The sequence below is a fragment of the Oxyura jamaicensis genome, chromosome 5 (genome assembly GCF_011077185.1).
Source record: "Oxyura jamaicensis isolate SHBP4307 breed ruddy duck chromosome 5, BPBGC_Ojam_1.0, whole genome shotgun sequence".
NCBI lineage: Eukaryota > Metazoa > Chordata > Aves > Anseriformes > Anatidae > Oxyura > Oxyura jamaicensis.
In genome coordinates, this window is record NC_048897.1 from 8,991,829 (window position 1) to 9,017,892 (window position 26,064).

Here is a 26,064-nt window from a genome sequence, read left to right on the forward strand (position 1 = left end):
GCAAAGAACCAATAGGTTTCACAGAACAGGTTTATATGAATAGAGAGAAGTGTGACAAGAATAAATTAGGTTTCAGAGGGAGCACTCCTGTTCATGGATTTCTTTTCCACCTTTGATTCTAGGGTAAGCATGAGTCTGGTAGCTCTGCTCAAAGAAATTCTGTCTAATTCTTGCTGCTCCTTTACAGAATAGCTATGCACTTCCCTCAGGACTCCCTTGCTTTTAAGTATTACACAAAATCTTCAGATCTGAAGAGAAATGAAGTATCTCTGAACTGTATGCAATTTATTTTGGATATAAGACTACATAAACGGAACCTTAAAACACGTGCGAAGTAATATCCTCCCATGTCTTGCATACCTTCCAGAGACTAAAATAAAACAGTAATGTATGTTATCCAGCATGAAGATACTAACTTGGAGACTGCATTTGTATGGAAATGTCTCTGCTCCTCTCCCTGCACTCCATGTCCCCGCTTCCTTACACCCATTTACAGAATATCAAATACCTATGAATATTATTCTAGCAGCAGCTCAGAAGTGGAAATATGAAGACAACTCATCTTGTAAGAACCTTAAATAAACTTAAGAGCATAGGCTGTAATTTTCAAGGGTTCTGTGTAGAAATTTGCAGAACCAGCCCTTGATCCAAGTGCTCTTTGGTGTTATAGCAACATAAAAAGAGGATTAAAAAAAAAATCAACTGCATCATTGGGATTGTGGAATATAGAAGTAGCTGAGAGACCATTTTGCTACACACACATGCAATATCACAAGGACTACACCAAAAAAAAGTTTGGGCAAGCTAAAACAGTTTTCTGTCCAGGTAAGCAACAAACATTAGAACAAAACCAGATGCATGAAGTGAAACCGAATCATCTTAACTGCTTAAGGTGGACTAAACTGACCTAGAAAGCTGAATAAATAAGCAACAGTAAGCTAATCTGACCTAGAAAGCCAAGTGAATTAAGCAACAATGAGTTACTGTCAGGGTTATCATTGGACTCACTCTGCTTAATCTAGACACCGCCAAGGAGACAGAAGTTTTAAACTCTTCTGGGTTCTTCTGTGCCAAAGTGGTGATCAGACTTGTAGCTGCAGTAACCACACCCTAAAAAGAAAAAGATAACTGTACAATCATTTTAATAAAAGTTTAGGATGCTGTTTATTAACACCACCTTTTACTTGAAGCAACTTTTAATATACAACAAAAACAAAGTTAATCCCCACGACAAAGGCCCATATTAAAAAGCCCTTTATTTTGCAAACAGCTAGACAAATTACAAATCTTTAAATCTGGATAGGACCTTCAACAATATGACACAGCCATGTGTGCAGAGTCTGGAAACCCAACATGAAGAGAGGACTTTGTAAAATACAAACATTCTATATTACTGAGGACTAAATTGCTTCCATTACTGCTGAAGAATGGATCTAAATAGACTTCTTCCTAAAGTAGACAGACAGGAAAAATATAGAGCCTTTTATCTAGAAGAATAGGGCTTTTTTGAACCAGCAGGTAAGAATGAAAACATGGATACCAGAGGACAGTGAATTCCAAGCACTAACAAGTCAGGTCTTGCATTTAAGTCCCAGTTTAATACTAAGACAATCAGTATTACTGATACATACATATGACTTAGGATCACAAGGCACAGGATTTACAGTCAGACCAAATAAAGAACTTGTGCATACCATTCCTTTTACTTCCAGGGATAATTAAGGTAAGCAAGACTTTATTAGAAATTAATATATACAGCAATTAATAAGAGAACAACTTTTCCTTCCAACTCTTTATGCAAGCCTTAAGTAAACAACAGCCCAATTGGTTGAAAAACACTAGAGGAAATAAATTCATAACATACTTAACAGCTGAAGTGGTAGTGTTCTCTACATAGAATAGGCCAAAGAAACATAACTAAGTTGATTTACCAAGTGCTGGTCATTGAGGAGATGTACCACTCTGGACGTCCAGTCTCCCATGGGGACAAGGTCAGGAGAAGTTCTATACAAACGCAGCAAGCATAAGGCAGCACTCTGCTTTACACTATCCATAGTATCTCTGCAAGACATAACCACTATATCTTAAACCCAAATTAAAGCCACAGCAATACTCACAGGATAGCAGTACTATGCTAATCTTTGCATTAGCGTGGTAGCAACTTTTCAACAGAAGTTTGCTAAATAAGTTTTTCCTGTGTTACAGTATCTGTTGTTAAATTTGACCAGTAAGTTTAACTAGTCAAGTTTTCAAACGTTACATACCCTTAGTAGCCTCTATAATGATCCTTTGCTACTTAGAGAGACTTCTCGCATCTTTTCATCAGAGCTGAAGGTTCATCATCAGAGCTCCTAATTGAGTCAAGCTCTCACTGAAGTACCACAAGCACGAGCTTCTTTCAAATGGACTCAAGTCAAATATGGACTCAAGTCAAATAGTTAAGATCCAACACATTATGTATGCGAGCACAGCTGCATCTCCTGATAGGTTCTGCATGTCAGGCATGAATCATTAACTACTCAACAGCTAGCATGCAAGTTACCTGTCTATTACCAAGCACGCAACCCACAAGTCTATTCACCTAGCCATCCATACTGCTGGCAAAGGAATTGACTATTTTAGGAGAAGCATGCTACTGCTCTAGTTCACAAAGCTCCCTTTCACAAAATAGGGAATTAGTGGTGGTGTGGTTTTGTTTGTTTGTTTTAAATATATTGCATTTGTCATAACAGCTAAAATAATTATAGAGCATTAGCACTGAAAGTTTTAAGAGGCAGTTTAAACTGTGTGATCTTGGTTAAATGTTCAGAAACTTCCAAAGAAGTTCAGTCTACTTGTTCTTTATGAAGTTAACCAACTTTCCATGAGATCATGTGGGATCACAGTTCAAAACCAAAAACCAAACAAACACCAACCCCCTCCCCACCTCCCCTGCCAAAACCCTTGCCCCCAACTTCTTCAAGGCCCTGAAGACTGATCTCAGAACATAAAAAGTTCAAAGTTCAAACAAGTCTGAACTGAAGGTACTGTGCTCTGTGACTGATGACCCTAAATGAAATTTTTGGAACTTAACAGTAGCTTATTAAAGCTGTGACTCATCATTACACTGTTCTCTCTGCTATGCTGCATGGGGAACAGCACCCAGGCAAAGACACAATAGGACAAGACAGCAGCAAGCCTGCCTGGGCCCCAGAATGCATCTTCAAAATAAGTTTCAAAACAAAATAGCCCTGCAATTACAAGCTTTATTACAGGTTTAGTTAACTACAGTTCCAGACATTTACCTAGTCTGTTCAGAGACTTCGTATCAACAAAAAGAGAAAGTTAGAGATTTGGCTGTGACTACTTGCTATTTACTGGAACTGCTATTCACATGGGCAACGGAGGAGGCAAGAACTGTCACTCTGCAGAATATTCTCACATTCATTATGTCAGGAATATTTTTAAAAGCTTTTATAACATGATTTATAGTTTAAGCTTCTATTTAGGTTCATTTACTTCTCTTCTTTCCATCAAGAGAGGTAAGGGAAGTAAAACAGACATTTCAGAGGCATTCATTACCATGCATTTATATAGAACAAAAATTGTTTGCTACACAAAGCCTATACAAGATGTTGACAGTCTTAATTTCCCATGTTGTATTTGTAGACTTATACAAGCCACACCATGCTCAGGTATACCAGAATATCTGCAGTTACTGGAGACTGTCACCATCTGTACTGCAAGCACAGTACCTCAAAGCATGGATTCAGCCACTTCTGTTGAACTGAGTCACTGAAAAGGTTTACTGGTGTTTTGTTTGAAGGAGGCACGTCATACCTACCCAGCTACAAGTATTTTTGGAATTTCTCCAGCAAATGCTTCCGCCATCTCCCGGCTACCCACGTTAGCAATACAATGCAGAGCTAGCCCCATGAAGGTGGGGTTGCGGCTTGCCAGATCATTCTTGATCGCGTTGTTTATTAAGCGGATCAGCTCACTGTTAGAGTTCACTAGTACGGAGATAAAGAGATATCCCTGCATTTCAGGAAAAAGTGAAAAGGAAAACTGATTTTAGCTGACATGTTATGTTCTCTGTTAATGCCACAACTAATACTTTGAGACATATAGTTCTTTTCCAATACCGAATGTATGTGCAGAAAGATATTTAGACACCAGAGCAAAGGCTAGAAAGATGAAGCGCGGATTAATTAGTTTAATGTTTCTGTTATTTATCAGGTTTTAGAGAAAGATGGCTCAAGGCCTATCAATCTCTTTCAGCACAGGCTCAAAAGATCATTTTGGATGAAAAGGATACTTGAATTGTAAGCAAATGAAGAATTTGGTTTATTGTTTAGACTGTAGGAAGCTACACCTTTGTGATAAATATGACCTTACCTAGGAAAATTTAAAGAGATTCTGAAAATTAAAGGTTACTTGCCTATTCTGGTTCAAGTATTGTACAGCTAGCCAGTACATAGCACTTGCAGTGGAACTCATGCTTGCATTATAGTTTGTTAGCAATAGGTAACGTTTCTCTGAAGTCTCTATTTCTACCTGCTTGCAAGGCTCAAGGCAGTTACCTAGCAGGAGTAATAACCTTACAGAGTACATATTTTAGCAGTTACAATTAGTGGAATTTACTTACACAGTACAGCAATGCCTCTCAAGTCACTTAATAAAGCAATATTCCTAGTACACAAAGGTGTTTACATTTTTAAAATCACTGCTAGGTCCAACACAAGGCTTTCATTTGATAGAGGGAGGAAAATTGTTTTGCCGACTCTACAGCTGAGGCAGGCTGTTAGAATGGTTCATCTTTTGCAGAGATGGAGTTACTCACAATTTGTTTTTCTGTGTATCTATTGGAACTGAGCAGGTTTACAGCCTCCATGTGACCAAAGTCAATGTCATGGCCCAAGAGAAAGATGAAAAGCAGCTTGCAAACATATTTTTTCTTACTGTAACCATCCAGAGCCTTGTCTCCTAGAAAGCAAGGGGGGAAAACAAAACAAAACAAAACACAATTAAACCATTGTTCCTAGATCTGCTTTCCCCCCGAACTGGGGGAGGATTCCACTGAAATGTCATGTATCTCATACACAGTAACAAGACATAGGTGTACCTAGTAATGAAGATTGGCATTTGATTCACAATCTATTATGCTACGAAATAGAAAATGCATTAGCATTCAGTGAACAATAAATGAAAATTTAATGTACTGTTGGGTTTTACAATCTCAGGCATATCGTCCCATATGCAACATATATGACCACGTGCAAGTGTACAATAGAGGCAAATCACTGAATATTTCCACATTTTCAGCAGAAAGGTAAGTAAGAAAATTACTGCAGTACTTAAATCTCACATTTTAAGTTATTATTTGAGCTTTTATTCACTCTACATTGAAAAAAAAATGCAAGAGATCCACATCTCTGACCTAACCAGGCCTAAAAATCTTTACATCTTTACAACGGCGATGTTCTTCTACACTTTCATGAAAGCTAGGAATTTATTTTATTTAGATTCATTTTAAAAGAGAAACAAAATATAAGCACAAAATTGCAGTTTTAATATGGATGGTGATACCCTTTAAATCCTAGTCTTTAGACAGCAGTTGATCTTACAGGATTTGGGTTGTTTCCCTTTTTAATGACAATGTACCAGTTATGTATAAAAATAAGGTTTTTGAAGCTTGAAGCTATTTTTATGCTAAGCATAGAAAAGCTGCCTTTATGTCCATACTGTGGAATCCAGCAGGTCACAACTCCCTTAAACACATGGAGCAGCGTTACCTAAGATACTCATAGAAATGAAGTCCTGCTATGCTGGATCCTGTCAGGAACCTCTCACTGCAGCCAGCTCTGCAGAAAACTGGCCCAAATCATGTTTTCTTTGAGTCACACATACAGTTTGCTGCCATAAGGCTATTTTGCTGCTGAGTCAGCAGCCAAATGAATCCTGGCCTGTTTGCTTTACTAGATACCCAAATTAACATTAGACAAAACAGAACAAGACATCCAGATTAAGTAAAAAAAAAAATCAATTTCTTTCCTTCTTCGGAAGTAGTATGACCCGAGGGAAAAACATACCCAGCCATGTACGTCTATCCACTGTGGTTGTCAAACTACAGCTTAAGCAGTAGAAGAATAAAGCTTTCTGCATTTGTAACTTGGGAAAGGAATGCTTCATATTATATTATTTTCCTGATAAAATGGTACTCAACAGCAGAAACCTCCTCCCATTGCATCATTGTAAAGGAAAAGAACCGTGTAAATCAAAGACACCTTACTTACGAGAGGCAGAATGTATTATATACATATACACCCACACACAAAAAGGCAGAGTGACAACTTTTAAACATTTTTCAGCTGCTACCATAAGAAAGGTTTCTACAGGCTCTTAGCATTAGATTTTCAATTTGTTTTCTGCAAGAGATCTGAAAGGGAAAGAAAGAATCAATGCACAAGCCAGAGGGGCTTTATATTACTTCGTGATAAGCACTTGCCAGCTAGTGACAAGCCAACTGTTTCCAGGTGAATGATTTAAAGAACAGGTGATGCTGGATCCCATTACCAGATACAATTATGATTCACAGAAGGGGACACTAAACACCCTGAACCCGTTTAAGCCTCTGTTCCCCTAGTGGCTGAGATCTATGTAATTGAGGACTTGCTATGGTATTTAATAGCATTGCTATCACTAGTTACTTCTCTCAGAGATACAGATAGACCGAAAGGTGTCAGAAAGTAGCTTCATATCTACTTTACCATAAGTGGAAGAAACCTGAGCCTGCAAGACCAAGTCCAAGACTCAATTGTTGCTGCCTGTTAGCACAGCATTACACAGAAGTTCCAGGTATAAAACCCATTCTCTAATTTTCCCAAATGGCTCTGCTGTTGCGTTTTGAGATCAGAAAAGAAGAGGGAGTATAGAACACTGCAATCCACTTTTTTAAATGAAAAACATGAGCAGAGGAAAGTATGTATGCTCAGAACTGGACTGGCTTTCACAACAAAGTATTTGTCTTTGACTTGCCAATTCCTTTTTTTCAGGTTCAGGATCCAGGTATTTAAAGAGTTATATTCTTCCAAGCTACCACCATTGGTAGCACTCAGATTAACAATGGCCTTGAATCATCAGGTATTTCAGGCATCTTTGATAGAAGTTACGCCATGCAGTCAAGCCTCAAAACATCATCATCCTACTAACAAAGCTGCTTTTTAGCAGCTTCCTTCTATATCATGTGCTAACAAAGAACAGTGCTGTAAAATTGGTACCTGAAGCACTTTTCCTTAAGACAAGAAAAAAAGTATGTCATGCCTACTTTCAAAGGCCTCTGTCCCTTATATACAGCACAAGCAATCTGAAAGTTGTGATTAAGAAGAAAGCTTAAATTAAGTCAGCCATTAGATCTCTCTTTAAAGCTTTATTAGTCCCCAGTATGTTATTTCCATCTACTACCACCCCCCCCTTTTTTAAAAAATACCATTTAATTAGCTGTGCAATTCAAAAAAATAGCATTGCAGTCAAAGGTCTCACTATGCTCATCTAAATTCAATCGTGCTTTGAAGAAGCCTTTGCTTCAGATTCTTATTGAAATTTTAACTGTTCAATTCCTCTCCACCTATGTGGCATTTACTGAGTTTAAAGACACTATTTTAAACATCACTAACAAGCCTTCTTGCTGAAGTCCATGCTAAAATAGCACAGCCCTTCCCAGCCCCAAGCAAACATCCTAAAAACAAAAGCAGAAGGAAGTTTTGCACATTCTGTGTTATCTTTATTGCAATACACAATCATTTCTTTCAACTCAGCTCATTTTCAAATGCTTCCACGAACATTTGCAAGTACTGCAAATCAAGTCAGCAGAAACAGGAAGGATCCAGAACACACGTCAGCAGGTTTTGAGCACAGTGGGCATTTCAAAGACTACTTGCTTTCCCTGAAAAGTTTGCTAGATCTCTTTCAGGCAGCCTTCCAAAAGGGAAGAATAAGGCACAAATGCTTTACAAGACCTTTTGGTTCCCAGGCAGCACCTTCTGTCCATGACTTGGATAACGAGTTAAAACACAGAATTTGCTTTTGAATCTTACTCTGTACACTTAAAAACCACCCTGCTACAACAGATACAGAGCCTGCTACCAGCCAGAGGGTGCAGGAAGGCAGTTTGGTCCTGTAGGGTGCTCACTGGGGGACAGAGTGAGGAAGCCTGACAAGTCTAGTCCCACTAGCAGCCTGACAGTCGACTGCTATCTCAAAGTCTAGGTATACCTTAGAACTTCAGTCATGGCCTATACAAAACACATCCTTAAGTGCTCCTCTGCATTCAGTGCGCTTCCTCCTTAGATTACTTCAGCTGTGTAACTTCAGACACTGACCTGTTTGTGCAGCTGGCACAGCAGTCCAGCAGGTTACTGTAACAGAAGGCCTGCTCCTCGCTTGGAAGCCAAAAAATGAAGTTGCTTTTTATGGATGTATCTGAACTTTAAGGCATGACAAAATTTATCTTCCTGTGAGTGTGATACAGTCCAAGCCCTCTAACCAAAAGGCTGAATATTTGTGACTGACAACCCATACCGATCCATAAGGTGGTATTTAGCAACTACTACTACCACCAAAACAGTATTACTAGAGCGTTCCTACAACTCAGTTGATATTTGAAGCCAGATTTTGCTTCTAACAATTCACTTTGTCAGTGAAGACACTATTATTTTACTGTCAGATTGTCTCCCACTTGTCTAAGAGGCATATGAAAGTAGTGTGAGTTAAACACCAGACCCATCTTAAATAATGGAAGGCTGCTTACACAGCATGGCAGGAAAGCAATCCCCTGTTACGCAGCTGTTTAAAACACGTATTTAGAGGCTTGGACTTATTATGGATTACTGTGTAGTTTGGGACAGCTTGGTCAGTCTTGGGAAAGCAAATAAGCTGGAGTTAAAAACAAAAATAGATATTACCAACTGTCATTGGTGTTCCTTCTTCTGCACAAGCCAAAGCTCAGATACACTAGGATATCTTAAATCCAGCAGCTACTCTTCTAACACAAAACCCATTAAGCAACAAGAAAAAAATAAAAAAAAAATAAAAAAAAAAAGAGCTCTATTGTCAGATCTGGAAAAAAGAACAAGCCTGAATCAAGCAGTAACCAAAGCTCATTTGCCTGCAGAAACAGCATATAGATCTGTGGGCAGTTTCACTAGTATACAAATTTTGCTTTGAGGCAGCAAAATTAAGCAACACATCAATAAACCTGGTATTTTTCACTCAAGAAAGCAGATGTCATTTACAAAGCAATTAATACTCTGACAGCTAGACTTTTAGTCTAGCTCAAGCATGGGAAGAAATCATTTTATAATCTGAAAACTAAACAAATTGATTATTTTTTGTTTCACACAACTCCCACAACTTCTGCTTTATTACACTGGTGTAGTTTCTTTTTACTGCATGCATCTTATCTCAGTAAATGCAGAAGTATTTAAAGCAACCGTCAAGGACACACTGACCTTAACAACACAGCTTCCTCACGCTGAAACAAGAGACAAAGCCACTTAAAGTACAGAGATCCTGGATTCCTCCTGAGCTCGGAGCACAGAAGCCAGATCCAAGCGCAGCACCAAGATGTACCTTGCACCAGTTCAAGAGAAGCATGGTTTTTCCAGACATGTGCAACATCATCCCAGCCTGTTAAGCACAAGTGCATTTTAAGCAGCAGCTTAACCCAAATGTAAGGTGGGCAACAGGCTTGCCAGCTACTTCCGTGAGAGTAACAAGAGTAGTAATATTCCCATGCTTACAGAGAGAGGCTGTCACGCCAGCTACATGGAGTGGGGGGTCTAGATACTGCAACAGAACATGCAGAAGAGTATAGAAGTCTAGACAAAGGAAAGGATAACAGCCTCTTAATGCTGGGCTCAAGCAAGAACATAACTTGTGACAGGAGAGATGACTGCCAGCTGTGCTTCTTGCAGCCAGCCCTTTCTGTGGTTGTAGCAATTCAGCCAGTCCAACTGCTACATCTCCTGCCAGGTAGGTAATTATCACAAGGCCCCAGCACACTCCATAATTATTTAGTAGGAGACTTCATCTTAAGGGACTCCATCATACATTTGCCTTAATACAAACTATTTAACAAACACTTTTTAAAAAGTCAGTGCTACATAAAAAGGAGTTGTGTTAAATTGAATGATCTTTCTTAAACTGCGGAAACAAAAAAGCATTATGAAGGTCTGTTTGTTTTTATGTGGACAGTCTGCAAGGGAGAACCATGCAACTCAGAGCCCCTGTAGAAATCCTGCAGCAGAAAGATACACAGCTATCACCTCCTCGCACCCTCAAGGACGCAAACGGTTACACAAGCTGTCCAAACTCACTTCAACCAAATTTTGACTTTTGTTTCTGTTTTTTCTTCTGAGTATGTCAAGTCATTGTCTTCAGCTGAATGACATTTTTCACCTAAAATCCACACAAAGTAAAGAAGTATACGTGAAGGGAACGTTGAGTCACATTTCACTCACATTACTCATTGAACACATACTGGTATTTATTCAGAACTGTTTAAACTGTGCTTAGAGGATGTAATGCACAAGGTACCTAGGCTGAAGTTACTACACTGCTTTACTCACAACACCTTGATCCTCTGATCATTGCCTGATTCACAGTTCTACACAGCTGGAAGCTTCTATGATCATTTCTCCCCTACATCACAATTAACTAAAGAATTTACTGTGTCTGTACGTTTGACTATTTTGGTACTTAAGCCATGAAATACCTTGCAAAACTTAGGTTTTCATGAACTGTGCTATCAGCATCTTTATCCTACAGCAATACAACACAACTGAAGAACTACCTATATCAACCAGGGAACGCTATTTTAATGAACTAACAGCTTCATTACTGCCAAGTTTTCTTACAGTTAGAAACACGGTGGTTTACATTGCTACCTTCCTCCATCAGGAGGGGAGAAAGGAGCTGTGAAGACAAGCTCTATCGTGCTAGGTAGACTTGTACTAGAGGTTACACTAGCGACCTCTGAATACCTGTTCATACACACTTCACAGGACAAGATTCAGAATGGCTGATGCTAGCAAAATACTGAATTACTTGTCATTGTTCATTCCAGAATCCTCACGCACTGAAATGGTTGCTGTGGAACCCACCGTATATTGTCTGATTCATTTATTTTCTTCACAATGTTTTCTGCAATTCCTTATTGCATTTATGACAGCCATTTTAATACTAGCAGTGAGGTGAACGAAACCTCTTTCATGCTTGAAGCAGACTAGAATGTGCAGTTGACAATGAGGTTATACAGGAGCTTCAATAATTGGTTTTGTTTCTTTTTTTTTTTTAAAAAAAAAAAGCTTTTGAAGTTTTCACTCACTGCAAACTAAAGAAAGTCTGATGAGACCTTCTGCTTGCATTAGTGAAAAATTGGCTAAGTTTTGCAAACAAACTGAAGTTTGCCCATCAGTCAAAACAAGTTAAAACAAACAAACAAACAAACAAACAAAACAAACAGGTATTGTAGCTTGAAGTTATGTTGCTGAAATCACTGAATTTCTACATTAGTGTGACTGCAGCAAAGTTTCCAGTCAGGCATTATCCTCATGATGACAGAATAACGTTGCAAAATAATTGTTAGTATATCTCTAGGAAAGGCTGCATGATGACCTGTCCTGTCTAAATATTAAGTAAAAATGTTTAGATGCAGAAAAAAACGTCAGAGACAGAGAGAATTGGTACTGAAGTCTCAGTACAGAAGCCTGAGACTCAGAGATAGCTCAGTGCTTCCAGCAGAGCAGCTTTGCAGAAGCGGCAGGGAAGTCTGGAATCTGTTCGACTCTTTTAGTCAGTTCAGGCCAACTACAACGGGTTGGTGGGTATGTTCCAGAAGAATACAAAGTCAGTCTGACTACAAACTCCAGCATATTATAGCTTCAGAAACAAAAGGCATGTGAACAGAAGTCAGTAGCACAACAAAATCATAGCTGGGAATTAAGCCATTATTTGCTCCATTAAGATTATCAGAAAAGCTGACTAGTGAAGCTGTTTGAAATGGGGAGAACATCTCTTTGCACTGATTACTATAATCTAACTAGTCAATTTTGACTATGAAATTCTTCCTAAATAATACATATTTTGTTATCAGAGTCACATAAGCTTTCCTCAGGTTTTTACGTGCCTCTAAATATAAGAAAGAATGGTTTTGTTCTGTCAGCAAGAGCTGCTAAGCATATACAGGTCAGAAATATTGGTGGCTGGGGGACGGTTGGTCTGGATCATCTTGGAGGTCTTTTCCAACCTTAATGATTCTGTGATCTATAGTTGTCAGAGAGACAAAATACAACCTCTCAAGTTTGCACATTCCACATTAAGACTAAATGTTGCATTGGAATTAGTTTGTGCTTGTCCCTGCCAGTTTATCCTACTCTTGTCAGGACTTCCCAACTGTGACTGGGAGCAGTCTCTGTGACACAGACTTTTTGTCTATTAATCTTTCAGCTGAGGGATTTCTGTAGTCTGTCTGCAAAGATCTAGAAGTTAATGTTCTTAGTATAAACTCATCTAAATTTCCATTACAACACAAGGTGAAAAATGAAAAATAAATACTATTCTAGGGTGACTCGGTTAGTAGAGGGGCAAAAGGCACCTTCATGGACAGTCTAAAAATCTGTTCTCTTCTTGACTAAACTTCTAAAGCCAGGTACAACTAATTCACCTGTCTTCTATCTAGGTGAATTCAAGGTCTTCCATAAGGAGAGCCTGCCTCATGTAGAGACAGAATTGTACCTCTTGAGGGTATGCTCTAGCAATAAGGGAGGTATTATTTGTATTTAGTTTGTATGTATACTTACTGACCTATGAGCAACCATAGTTGAGTGACCAAAGGCTCAGCGTGCTAGACCTTGACATACAAATGTCAAGAGGGCTCACGGAGCAAGCAGAACAGAAAAACAGCAAAGCAGTAATCCACCCAAGTCATCAACAGTAGAACTTTTTTTTTTTTTCAACCAGTAGGAGTCAGGTATGACATCTCTAGCTCTAGCAAATAGACCAATTACGCCTGTCAATTTCAGGCATAATAGGCTCTTCTACTTCAGTTTCATTCAGGCTCTTCTACTTCATTCAGGCTCTTCTACTTTGGAAAACAATATTCTCCACACAAAGCAGCTCTCAGACAATACAAGCTGAAATACATAGATTTTCCCTGTATCACCAATTCTTTTATTGGAAGTGAAAAAATCTATGTAAAAAGAAAGGCTGTAGCATTGATTTCTTCTTTTGTTTTGTGGTGGCTTTTTTTTGTTTGTTTTTTTTTGCCTCTATGATATTAGAAGAACCCAGAGAGAAATCAGAGGAGGTTTCAAGTAAAGCTTTCCTGAACAGATGGTAGAACAATTTCAACAAACAGTAGAACACCTAGGCCCTGAGGTGAGTCCAGTTAAAAATCTAGAGCTTCCAGTGACTAGATAACTAGCTGATTATACTATCATATACAATAAATTGAGTCACTTTCCAAAAAAATACAGAAGTAAGAAAACTATACCCCTAAGTGTGGAAAACACTAAGCCAAAACAAGAACTGGAGTATGTCACCTTCAGGGGTCTTCATCATCTCTGCTGTGTGCAAGACCATTTAAATTACTCCAGTTTTACTCCAGTTCAGGAAAAGTTGGAACAGATTCAATAGAATTATCAGATTCATATTCACTCTTGTTAGGGATGTAGAACGTGGTGCTCTGATAGAAAAGAAATTAGTACCTTCACATGTGCACTGCAAGGCACACATAGAACAGGACTTGGCTGGGACTCCCTTAAGGAATTTTTGCCTGTCAGCAAACATCTTTAAATGACAATAGCTTAAGTTTCAGTAATGTTTTCACTCCCCTCTGTTACTCATCAAGCATGTCAACAGTACTTGACAATTCACAAAAAAATACATATACACACACGCATTTATATCATAACCTCTGTAACTGAGCAAATGCAATGACTTTTCAAGGGAAAAGAGGAAGGTTTTCATATTCACCGTCCCATGCCATAAAATTATTTTTCACTTCCTTTTCACAGCAAAGCATCTAACACTGATGTTGGTCTGATTTTTGGCAGAAGTAGCAGGCTTTGTGTAGTCTATTCTAGAACTTGTTTTTCCCATCATCTAATCCAAGAATAAAACTTGTGCCCATTCTCCAGTCAGTAACCAGTAGACATCACCTTCGCACGCACTGAGCAACCAGCAAGGGTCTACTAAACACTTGTTTACAAGTTTAACACTCATTTTCATTAATTCCAACTGCATGATCTCATTACCAAGTAAAAGCATAAAACGGGGGCATTTTAATAAAGCAGTTTAATCTCCAAGCAAGATCTTTACTAGACACAGTATGTCTTGCAGATAAAGAGGCTGAATTTAGCTCAAAATAGGTTAAGTTACTGTACGTTTAATAAATTAACCACAGAAGTTTCATGTTACTTTGTCTGTCAATTCATTTCACTTTGCCATACCTCCTTATGAGATGTAACACTTAAAAAACAGATTTCTATGAAATTCAGGAAAGTTACTTCAGGCTTTGGTAACGCCATAAGCATTCCAAATAGAAACATTAGTCTAAGTCAGAATAGAAAAATGAAGGTAAAAAAGGCTTAATCAAAAACCAGCAAGTTCTGAATCCACACATATGAACTCCACACTGCAATGCCTTATCTAGGTGCACACACAGCTCCATATCTATTTGAACAGAATGTTTACCATAGCCACTTCTACTGGAATTTCATTCAAAAACATCTGAACTACCCCTCAAAATCTTTAAAATTTGAGACCACATACAAAACTTGAACAGACTTACACCATAAGTATTACTATGCATTGCTTAAGAAATGAACTGTTGCCTCTTGGAATGCATGAGGATGGAATTAGTCATTGCATGTATTTTGTTTCATATGAATAACCTTTACTGCTGTTACTTATAGGAGTGGTCAGGGCATATGGCCTCATCAACTACACATTTTTATCTTAAGTTTTCCAGAAGACAACTTAATACATTACTTCCCTAAGTGGTTGGGAGTGGGAGGATGGTTGAACATGTACTGTTTCAGTAAAAATAATTACACCCACTCATGTTTTCTCAAACTAGTTTGGGGCCTCCTGCAAGAAAACAGGTGAAGTAGTCACATGGTTGGGTGGCAAAGTATTAGAAAGTTTGTGAACACTATCTCAGCTCTTTGATAGAGGAGGGAGTTTTTTCTTCCCTCATGGCTGAGTCACAGGACTGCAAAGAAGCTCTGTACTTAAGAGAACACCTTCAGTAGCTATTGTAACAGCCAGCACTAGCATTTTGCTTATGTCCTCAGCTGACAAAAAATCTGAACATGTAAAAGGAAAACAAAAACCCATAGAAGTACGTCATGAGGAAAGCAAACACTACAGTTTAAAACAGTCAAGTCACTTACCTTTAAATTTTGACCGAATGTTTGCTAGTTCTTTATTTATTCTCTTTATCTCTGCTTCTTTGCTTTTGCCTGAAATCAAAAGAACATACATCAGGATACAGTGTCTTAAACAGCCCTCTGCCAACCCCAAGCTTCTTTCCACCCAACCATGTTGCATGAGCATACAAACATCAGGAGGAATTACTGCTCCCCCACCCGCCCATAGCAGCATTAGGAATAGATGAAGGGAAACGTCACAGAGGTAACTTCAGCATTGCTTTACTGGGGAATCTGAGAAGCTAACAACACCTCTATGTTTCAAAAAGTTTCATTTGCAGACTTTAACTCTATGAGACTTTCATACTGTCTAATCTGAGATGCCTTTATTACTGACTTGCACAAACACCTCAATTCCTGCATTCTTTGGAATAAAACAGGAAAGCAGAATGACTTCTGATTTGATTACTAGGTTGACAATGCTCTTAAAGAAAGAATCGTAGAATCACAGAATGGTATGAAAGAAAAATGAATTTTCCTAAACAACTTCTGTTGCTCCTCAGATTAAGGAGGAGCCAATTTACTGTTCTCTATTGAATGGTCATTCAAGCAGCTTTCAAAAGAACACCTTTACATTCTTAATGGGCATTAAAAAGGAAAAGTAATAAAACTATGAGCACCACAAAGACTGAAAGACCTCAGTCAAAAGGGATACATGCTTAAAGTTTACTAGATTCTTGATATATCCCAGAAAAGTCAACTTAGAAAACAGAAGTATTTACAACTCCCATTTTCTTAGATTTCTTTACCACCTTAGGCTTCTTAACATTTTATATTCCATAGCAACCTCTGATTGTAAGGACAGGTATTAGATTTTACAGTGCCGAGTTTAATAACCACAGAAATAAGCTGCAGTTTCAATTCTGTTGATGCAAGCTTGTCCAGGTAATACTTACATTATCCAAACCAAACAAGTTTATTACTTGTTAGCATTTTGTCTTTCCGTGACAGATTCTGCAATGGTCTGGGTCAATTATCTCCTACCAAAGTGAGCATGGCAGGATAAAACATCCAACTCAGGCATCATATACAATTGCTTGAAGGTCGAGGGAAGCAAATGAAGCCCATTCCAGCAACGCGGAACTGGACATCTAGTTGGGTTGCAAATTCAGACCCGTATGGAATTGATTTTCTAGCAGTTTCCAAAACATCTCAAGAAGCAGCAGAAAAAGGCAGCTGCCTTTACTCTCTACCAAGTCTATTTGGCTACAAGGTTACGTATCTAAGTTCCTGTCCCAGCATGAAAGTGATCCAGTTTGATCTGCAGGGGGGGATCGGGTGATGAGGAATCCCTTTCCTCAACACCTCTCTGATCACAATCGCAGCCATGTCCATGAAGGGAGTTTACGTGACAAGGCTTGAAGAGCAGGTTAGGACCAGCACTCCATGACACCTTCAGGCTCATCCCTTTCTTCCACATAAGCAGAACAACTCCCGGCATTTAAACACTGTACTACATTTGCATGTCCAAACTTTCCATGCCACCCAATGACTTTCTCACCCCTTCCCCATTCTAAAGACAATCTGGCAGCAGGACGCCTCTGTTTGGATCAGGAAGTTTAACCAGTTTTCACTGATATTTCATGCAACAGTTTTCTTCAAATTAAACATGGCCTACCTAAAATACGATGGTTTTAAAGCAGTAACACTACCCTTCGCATAAATGGGCACCAACTGACAGAATCTAAAGCTTAAAGTGTTTTCTACCACAGATTTTAGATTTGTCTTAATGGAATTAGATTATTTGTCCTGTGCACATGCCAGAGATAACCAGGTGTTCATGTCTAAGATACTTGTCAGCATTAGGAATTCACTACCAGACAGAAGCAAGTCTTTTGTAACATATGCCGAAAGGATGCAAGTGTTAATGTAAATAAAAAGCAATCCAAGTTTCCTAAGCTACCTTCAGTCAGCACTTTTTCAGACCTGAAAACACTTCCATGATTTTCAGCAATTCATCTGTTCCAGTATAATAATAATAATCACAAAAAGAGGATAAAGTTTTAATTTTTAAAGTTACCGATTTCTTCCCCCCCCGCCCCCCCCCCCTTTTCCAAGCAAAGGGCATATCTCATTTTAAAATGTTATCGAGTCCAGAGACTGTGTACTGTTAGATAAACTGGTCAGAGAATGCTGACCTCAGTCTGGGATATATTCAAGTTAGTGAACTTCAGTAGAATATTTCATTACCTAAGTTCGGAAGCTAGATCCTTGCTATGTCTTTAGGCACTGTATGCAGGTAAAGCACACTGCAATATTTACTCTTAATTATTAGCAATTGTTTCTGTAACCTCAGGAAGTGTGGCAATAATCATTGAAATTTAACACAGGGAGGGAGGGAAGAAATATTATGACAAGTATATAAGTCTCATACAGCTTTTTAAACCCAAAACAAAATCCTGGCTTTAAAAAACAACAAACACACCAAAAAAAAAAAAACAAAAAAAAAAAACTCTCTATCCATTACACTCACACATTATCAGTTACTGCTAGAAACTGTGTTCTTTGTGTCCTAAGCCAGGAACAGAGTATTGAGGGAAGCTAGACTAAAATACTTTAGGAATCTGTGAAGTCAGCACCCCTTGGTAGAAGCAGATTGCAGCCTCAGCAAAAGAATAAACAAAATCTCCCGCGCACAGCTGGAACGGTGAGCTGTCAGGAAGACCCACACTGAACAACAACCTCAGGTCTGAAGTTTTGGTTTCATTGGAAGCTAAGAACTTGCATAGCACGTGAACAGAAAAACAGCCTGTTTTTAGTAATTCTTTCAGGCCATTCTATTTTGAATGTGCTATGTAATCTCATCTAGACCTTGACAAAACACCAATACCATAGCAACCAGCTGGTGATAAAAACTTAACTCCCCATACTGGAGCCCCAGCTTGGATGATTAAGTCCTAAGGTGCCTCCTTACCACATTGATTTCACCCATAAAGCATCTGCAAGTAAAGAAATTACTTCATGTCTTCGGAGTTTCATTTAGCAGGCTGTTGGAAGCTTGTCTAGAGTGAGCTGTTACGGAGTGCAGCAAGCAGTCTCACTAACTGCTTCTTCAGTTAAAGCTGCTACTTTTACAGCTACTCAGAAAGTCACCTTTGGGATTGTTAAGATCAACAAAGCTGCTGTTAGCTGAAGAACAAGAGTAAAAGAAAAAAAAAAATTGAATATCCCAAAGTTCACTTTGCACTTAATAGTGCAACTAAAATGAATGAATTTCATTGTCAGCCATTACAAAGTTAAGCAAAAGATCCCCTCAATGTCAACATTTAAGTTAAAATTAAGCTGAAATATCTTAACAAAAAAAAAAAAACAAAAACATAAAACACAAGCATACCACTTCCTGAAGCCTCCAGCAGTTACACTGCACAGTAATCTTATTCAAGCTTAACTTACTGTTCATAAAAGAGGATGACAAAGCAAAATAAAACCTCACAGTGGAAGGTAGCTTCAGTTTGTTAGATGTATAAAGAAAAGAAGAAAAAACAATAAACAACAAAAAAGCAAAACTAGCATCAATTTTAGCTAGATCTTCCCTTTCCCCTAAGAAGGAAGCTAGATCTTCCCTCTCCATTAAACAAAACATGTTTAACTGACAAATTTTCCCTCATGTTATTCCGACACAGTAAGAGTGAAGAATGTCTACATTATTTACTTTTGCCATGCCTAGAAATACTTCAGCTTCCTTGAGCATGGTCAAAAATGAAGATAAAACCACTACTGACAACAGCTGAAAAAGTTCTGTACTGCAGAACTAGAAGCTTGCATTTCAAAGCTTGCAAGGGCAATTGCTCCACCTGTCTCATTTCCAGTCTGTTAAGCAGCTTCCCATTTCAAGAAATTACCTTACCTGTATTCAGACACAGTATGCTATAGCCAAGCTACTCAACTTACAGGGACTTCACAAAGGTAACGTCACATATATAAACTGATGGATAGGGCAGTAGTTAAGTTGGAGCACAAGATCGTGTTCTGCATGAATTCAGGCCACATCCTTCTCACTTTCATTTATCCAGGCTTTTTCAAGTCTAATAAGATGATAATTAAATACACATAGCAAGTTATTAAAAGAGGTGACTTTAAATCACTATGTTTTAGCCAACTACTCTGAAGAAAACAGCCACAGGTGTATGACTGCTGTTAGCCTTCTCCAAGATGAGTACGTGAGCAAACGGGTACCCAGCCACAACGTGGGCCCTGGCGCTCAGCAAGCGATTACTTCATAGCTGGCAGATTGCCACGCTTCAGGCTCCACTGTGCTGCCTGCTGCCTTCATTAGGCAAGGTAAATTTAGCCTGCGCTGTACTCTTATCTTTAATTATCATCTTGTTCAACAAAGATATACTAGTGAACATCAAAAGTCATCCAGCTCTTCAGGGAACCAGTTGCTATCCTTAACCTCCTGGTAATCCAAGCTCCAGGCAGAGCTTCAGGAGTATTGCATGAAAAACAGCACTGCACCTAAGCTGGGAATTCTGCATTAAAATCCAGAGAAGAATGAGAAGCTTGAAAAGTTACACCAAAGGGACTGTTGAGCCTGCTCACTTGAAGAGAACAGTTTAGACATATTCTAATACTAACTTGGCAGAAGGACTGAAAGGCTAAGCAAGTACTTCAAGGGTGGAATTAGTGGGCTACTTGTGGCTCATTTAAACAGTGACCTGCTCCAGCAGGATTAACTTGTTGCTGCTCTCACGATAAACTGCCTAAGCCAAGACTGATACCCAAAGTGCATCCGTGGTGATTAGACAGAACAGTAACCAGTTCTTAGCTTTTAGACAAACAAACCATTTAGCATATTTCTGACCAAATGCATGCATTTCTTTCCCGAAGGAGCAGAGAAGCACTTGTTCTATACAAGTCTACCCAAACACTGAGGAGAGTGGATTTCTGCAGGCAAGATTTTAAAAGACAGGTGCGCTGACAATGTGTACAGCAAAAGATCTGCTTTACAAAAGTTTAGATATTTCCAGTACTCACCTGGCTCCGATCTGTTCATGGCCAGCAGCCAGCATAATTAAGCCCACCCTCTAATTGGTTTATTTTGAATTTATACACAGATCAGAACTGTTACGTGGTGTTGCTTCTTAGCCTTAATTGCCCTATGACCATCTGATGATCCTATGATTATAGCTGTGCCATTATTAGTGTGAAGAGCTATAAAGCATGCTGGGTAGGAGGCTTGATTAGCATGACAAAGAGCTCGCCAGCATTCTGTCATGCTTCTTGAAGGTAAGTAGCATTGGTTTCTATTTGTGGCACTGCCATTTGTCCAACAGAACATGTTGCTCTGTTCATATTCAATTATTGAACAGGCTTTGAAGACATGACAAGTTGCGTTGTCTGTTTAGGAAAGCAGCAGCACAAATACCATCAAGGCTAAGAGCAGCAGCTTTTTCCCCTCCAAACTCGAGAGGCCAGGAACATCTATTTGGGAAGAACATAAAAGTTCTTACTTAAAACAGATCCTCTGTTTTGAAGTTATTTCAGAACTGTTAGATACTTAAAGGAGTTACAAATCTGTCATTGTTTTCCAAACATAAGAACTTAAAATTGTACAATGGCTTGGGTTGGAAGGGACCTTAAAGACCACCCAGTTCCAACCCTCTGCCATGGGCAGGGACACCTCCCACCAGCCCAGTTTGCTCAAAGCCCCATCCAACCTGGCCTTGAGCACTTTCCAGGGATGGAGCATCCACAGCTTCTCCAGGCAACCTGTTCCAATTCCTCACCACCCACAGAGTAAAGAATTTCTTCCGAATATCTAATCTAAATTTATGCTCTTTTAGTTTAAAACCATTCCTCCTTGTCCTCTCACTACACTCCCTGACAGGGGAGTCAGGGAGTGACTCAGCTTTCTCAACCCGTCTTCACAGGAGAGGTGCTCCAGCCCTTTGATCACCTTCGCGTGCCTCGTCTGGACTCGTTCTAATACTTTCACATCGTCCTTGTGCTGGGGGCACCAGAGCTGAACACAGGGCTCCAGGTGGGGTCTCACGAGAATGGAGCAGAGGGGCAGAATCCCCTCCCTTTCCCTGCTGGCCCCGCTGCTTTTGGTGCAGCCCAGGACACGGTTGGCTTTCTGGGCTGCAAGCGCATGTTGCCAGCTCATGTTGAGCTTCTTGTCAACATGCCCCCCTCCCCCCCCAGTCCTTCTCAGAGCTGCTCTCAATCCATTCTCTGCCCAGCCTGGATTTGAGCTTGGGATTGCCCGGTCCCATGTGCAGGACCTTGCACTTGGCTTTGCTGAACATCATGAGGTTACACAGCCCCACCTCTCAGGCCTGCCCAGGTCCCTCTGGATGGCATCCCTTCCCTCCGGCATGCCGACCGCACCACACAGTTTGGTGTCATTGGCAACCGTGCTGAGGGTGCGCTCGATCCCACTGGCCATGTCACTGACAAAGATGTTAAACATCTTAGGTTTTCATTAGCCTCTACATTAGGAACATCTAAGCTGATTGGCGAGTTAGGTGGGAGAGATTCCGCAGTCAAACTGCGATAAGCCTCCCTTCAGCACAATATGTTGATGGAGTTTCATAATCAGTTTGGTTCAAGGCTATTCTTCTTAGAAGATAGCAACTCCAGACCGTTCCTTGGCACTGCTCTCCCCCTGCACACACATTCCTGCTACTACCTTGTACTGCTGCAGGTCAGGAGAACTAGGGAGCCAATACTGCCGAAAGCAAGCTGTTTATTTAGTGTCCCAATAGTAAGTCTTATCAGCTTTACCACAAGAGATAATGCCAGCAGAAGAGAGCAGAATACATGACCAGGCAGAGAGCAAGTTCACCACATTCACCATCTGAACACACTTTAGGCAGCTTAAAGTAATCAGATTATCCACTTGCCTTTCCTATTGCTAAAAAAAGCTTACAAGCATGATGCTAAGACTACACCGTATTCTTAAACCCTGCTCTGTCAGAGGATGGAGACAGAAACTGGGTGAAAGAGAGGGCCCAAATCAAAACAACCACTAGCACCTCTGCAGTAAAAACCATGCAAATACAGTAAAATATTCATGTAAAACTAACGAGGGCATTTATTCTTGCTTTTGTGATGAAGCTTCTACAGTACTTGCGTATCAGTATACTAAACTATTATTTTTACCTGCCAGCAGAACAGTCATGTTATAGCTCTACAGTATACATTAGACATCTCCCATGCAGATCATTTACTGCATTTCATGAAGCAAAACATCAAATCCATCTTCTACCTCCCCCTAATCTCCAAGGCAGATGGTTATTTAGCACTGCACGTGAGAGTGCTGAAAGGCAGTACAACACAGGGCAGTGCAGCAGAGTGGTCTGCTTGCTATACGCCTGCAGGAATCCTTCCATTTGGCTAAACTATCAGGAGGAGTTCATTATAGGTCCATTCAAATATGTCTGGAAGAGGATGCTGGTGCTATCGTTTACAAACTTGCTGTGAAACTAATCCAGAGCAACAAGTGTAAGATACCATACCTTTGCAAAATGTTAGTGTGGCTCCAGTTTTGTTCAAAAATCAAACAGTACAAGGCTGCAGAACAACAAGCTTTTTGCTTAATGATTGTTAACATCCTGATATGAACAAAAATGTAAGTACATGCTGTCCTTTCACAAGACATATTTGATCAGAGGGAAACAAAAAAGTGTCTGTCCCTTCTCTCTTCCTTGCCTCCAGGCCCCACAAAAACAACAATTTGGAATAGCACAAAGACAGCTGAGGGCTGCTGTGCCTTGGGACATCCTGATGCAATTAGGTATCCATTGCTGCAGACGAGATCAGTGACCTAGTGACCACACTTAAGACCTCTATAGACCTCACATTTCCAAGACATTGCACAACTAGTGAACTGAGATTCACAGAACTGACTTCTTCATCCAGTATGTTGCTGGAGGCTGGTCACTATAACAACACTTCTCGTGAAACAGCAGGGAGTCACAGGCTTTACTGTAATCCAGTAATCTATTAACTCCTTGTCCTCCTAAGGAAAGGGAAATAAATGCGAGGGAGAAAATAGCAGCTTCCAAAACCCATCAATTGAGATACTCTAAACTGATGTAATTTTATCATTTTAAGCGTTGCCATGGCTGTTTTTTTATAACCGGGCATCAAATGTTAAGAAAAACAATGCAGTAGGGTCATGCACTAAGACCAGATTTTACCTCAAATGAAGTGAAAACTTACTGGAAGCTCACATCTTAGCGACTTTATGAAGACTGAAGCATCTGTTTGACAGTTCAGTTGGCAAAAAGACCTTGACTCTTATGAAAAGAAGCTTCAGGCTAAGATGATATACAAAAGCAGAAGCACAACATTAAACTGGCACGGAAAGCGGCTCTTCCTCCTTCCTTGACTGATCAGCATTTCAGTTGCCATTTCCTTGAACGATATTTTCAGACTGTGCTGTTACACTCCCTTTACCAGGGTAAGGCAGCATTTGCAGAGATAATTCAAGGCACTGCAGACTCTTCTTCACCTCTGTTCAAGCTCAAACAATAGAGCAATTTGAGGGTCATCCAAATTCTCCTAGTTTCACTGTCACATCTAACCTGGACTATATCTTATGTGAGCTCATTAACTGATGCAGCTAATGCCGTATTCTCTGCAGCAGTCCTCAACTTCCTCTTACCAGTCCTGATGGGGAGCTTTTATCCAAAGGATCTCCATTTCAGCAGTCATTATACCATTCTATTGACTCTAACGGAATGGTTGGATGTTAACATGAAAGATCCTAGCTCTTTACTACCTCTCATCTATTAATCATCATTTTCACCTACTTTTCTCAGCCAAACATAAACAAATTTAACAGTGTAAAAAAAAATCAAAAAGAAAAGAGTTCAATGCAAGAAGCAGAAGAAAGCTAAGACAGAGAAGCCATGTGCAGAACTCTAGTTTTGTTTTACACACCCCCCTCAGATTAATCTCATGCTAATTGTGTTTTTCCTTAGATCACTCTCCTGCAAATAGTCGGAAGTGATGGAAGACCTGGTGCTTCTCATAGCTCTAAGTAGCACCCTCCACTAGGGTCTTCTTTGGCCAGACAGTGACAGGGAAGTGTCTGTATTGGACAGGGAAGTGTCTGTATTGGAGGAATGGCCATAGCCTCCCAAGCCAAATAGGATAGACAGCAAATCAATAACACTTGCCTTCCAATTTCTTCCAAGAGATAAGTTGTCTGCACACACACAGAAAAGTCCTTGACTGTCTACAGAAGTAAAACAAGTCCTACTTCAGAATTATACCCCCTGCCGTCAAGAACCTACAACTCAGAGGAGCATGTAGTGGCTTTAGTCCACACCCTGAAAGCCATACTGATACAGCACCAAAACAAGCCCTATGTACCCAACTCACCCTATGTGAAGTTTCTTTCAACTGTGTAGCTGCTCTCAACAAGAACAAACTCTAATCTTTAAGCTCATATGGATGCCCCTCTCACACACATGGGTAGGGCGCTTTGTTATCCACTGTCCAGGCAAAAGGGTAGAATCATAGAATATCCTGAGTTGGAAGGGACCCTTAAGGGTAATCAGCATACGACCAATTTCACAAACCAGCCTTTTTTAACCCCCATGTAACCCCCATATTTGTAACCTGATGTTCCTTACCTGATGTACCCATCCCAATTCAGTGAAGCAAACCTACTGAAGTAAGACTTCAAGAGGTCTGAACACTTTCCCTGCCTACCACAAATTAGAATTAATGCATTAAATTCTATAAGAGACAGTTACTTGTTTAATATATCTATTAGGCTTTATTTAAGGAAAATATATAGCCCAAGGAGAAAGGAGCAGTATCTTGGTAGTCCTTGACTGTCTACAAGTAGAGTGTTCTCAAGAAGTGTTCTTCTTGGTAGAGAAGAACAGATCCGGAAATAATTTGAGAACTAAACTAAAGGAATCCCACTTCCCTCTGTCCAACTTTTACAGTACCTCTGAAAATGTAAGACAGTTATTGAAAGTAGGGAGGGAAAACAAGAACTGCCTCGTCCTACAAACGTGGGGCAAAAGCACCTTTTGCCTCTGTGTAGGCCCATTTCATCAGCCCAAGAGTAGATGACTTTGTAATTTTACAGTGGAGGATTGGATTACAAGTAGTATCTTTAATACTATAACAGAAAGTAGTTCTACACCACCGCAAGCTCTCCTAGTTTTCCTGGTGAATGGCAGATAAGACTGCTGTTGCAACAGAACTGCTTGAGTGACAGATGACTTAGAACTTTATTACCAGATAAGCATAAAGCCATTCTCACAAAAAAAAGAAAACTGAATTGTGATGATGCATCTAGCTGTTTAATCAGCAAAGACAGCTAAAGAGTTTATAAGGCACCATCTTGCCTTAATGAGATCACTTTAGCAACTCCCCAGTACATGCATACAAAAAAAAAGCATACTTGAGTTAAAAACAAGCATTTGTTAAAGGAGTCCATATACTTGTACGCGTAACGCATACAGGTTTTGTTGGGTTTCAGCTTGAGACACTTCATCCAAGCAGTGCCAAGGGCTCTTCCAGAGCTGAGGTCTGGATGGCACTCCATTGAACTGGTCAGGGCTTTACATCTCCACTATCACCACAATCTATTTTGCACTATAGTCCTGTCTTGCTATTTTCT

The 26,064-nt window shown here is 39.7% G+C and overlaps 1 protein-coding gene across 4 annotated transcripts in view; it reads right to left on the minus strand.

The window, feature by feature from the left end:
- AP2A2 (adaptor related protein complex 2 subunit alpha 2) overlaps positions 1-26,064 on the minus strand; it is a 49,267-nt gene that overhangs the window by 19,298 nt on the left and 3,905 nt on the right. For all 4 annotated transcript variants that reach the window (XM_035329218.1, XM_035329217.1, XM_035329220.1 and 1 more), the window contains exons 2-6: positions 15,435-15,503; positions 4,823-4,965; positions 3,824-4,017; positions 1,932-2,061; positions 1,009-1,110 (exon numbers count right to left, since the gene is read on the minus strand). In XM_035329218.1, the coding sequence (XP_035185109.1) occupies positions 1,009-1,110; positions 1,932-2,061; positions 3,824-4,017; positions 4,823-4,965; positions 15,435-15,503 (638 nt within the window). The remainder of the gene's footprint in view (positions 1-1,008; positions 1,111-1,931; positions 2,062-3,823; positions 4,018-4,822; positions 4,966-15,434; positions 15,504-26,064) is intronic.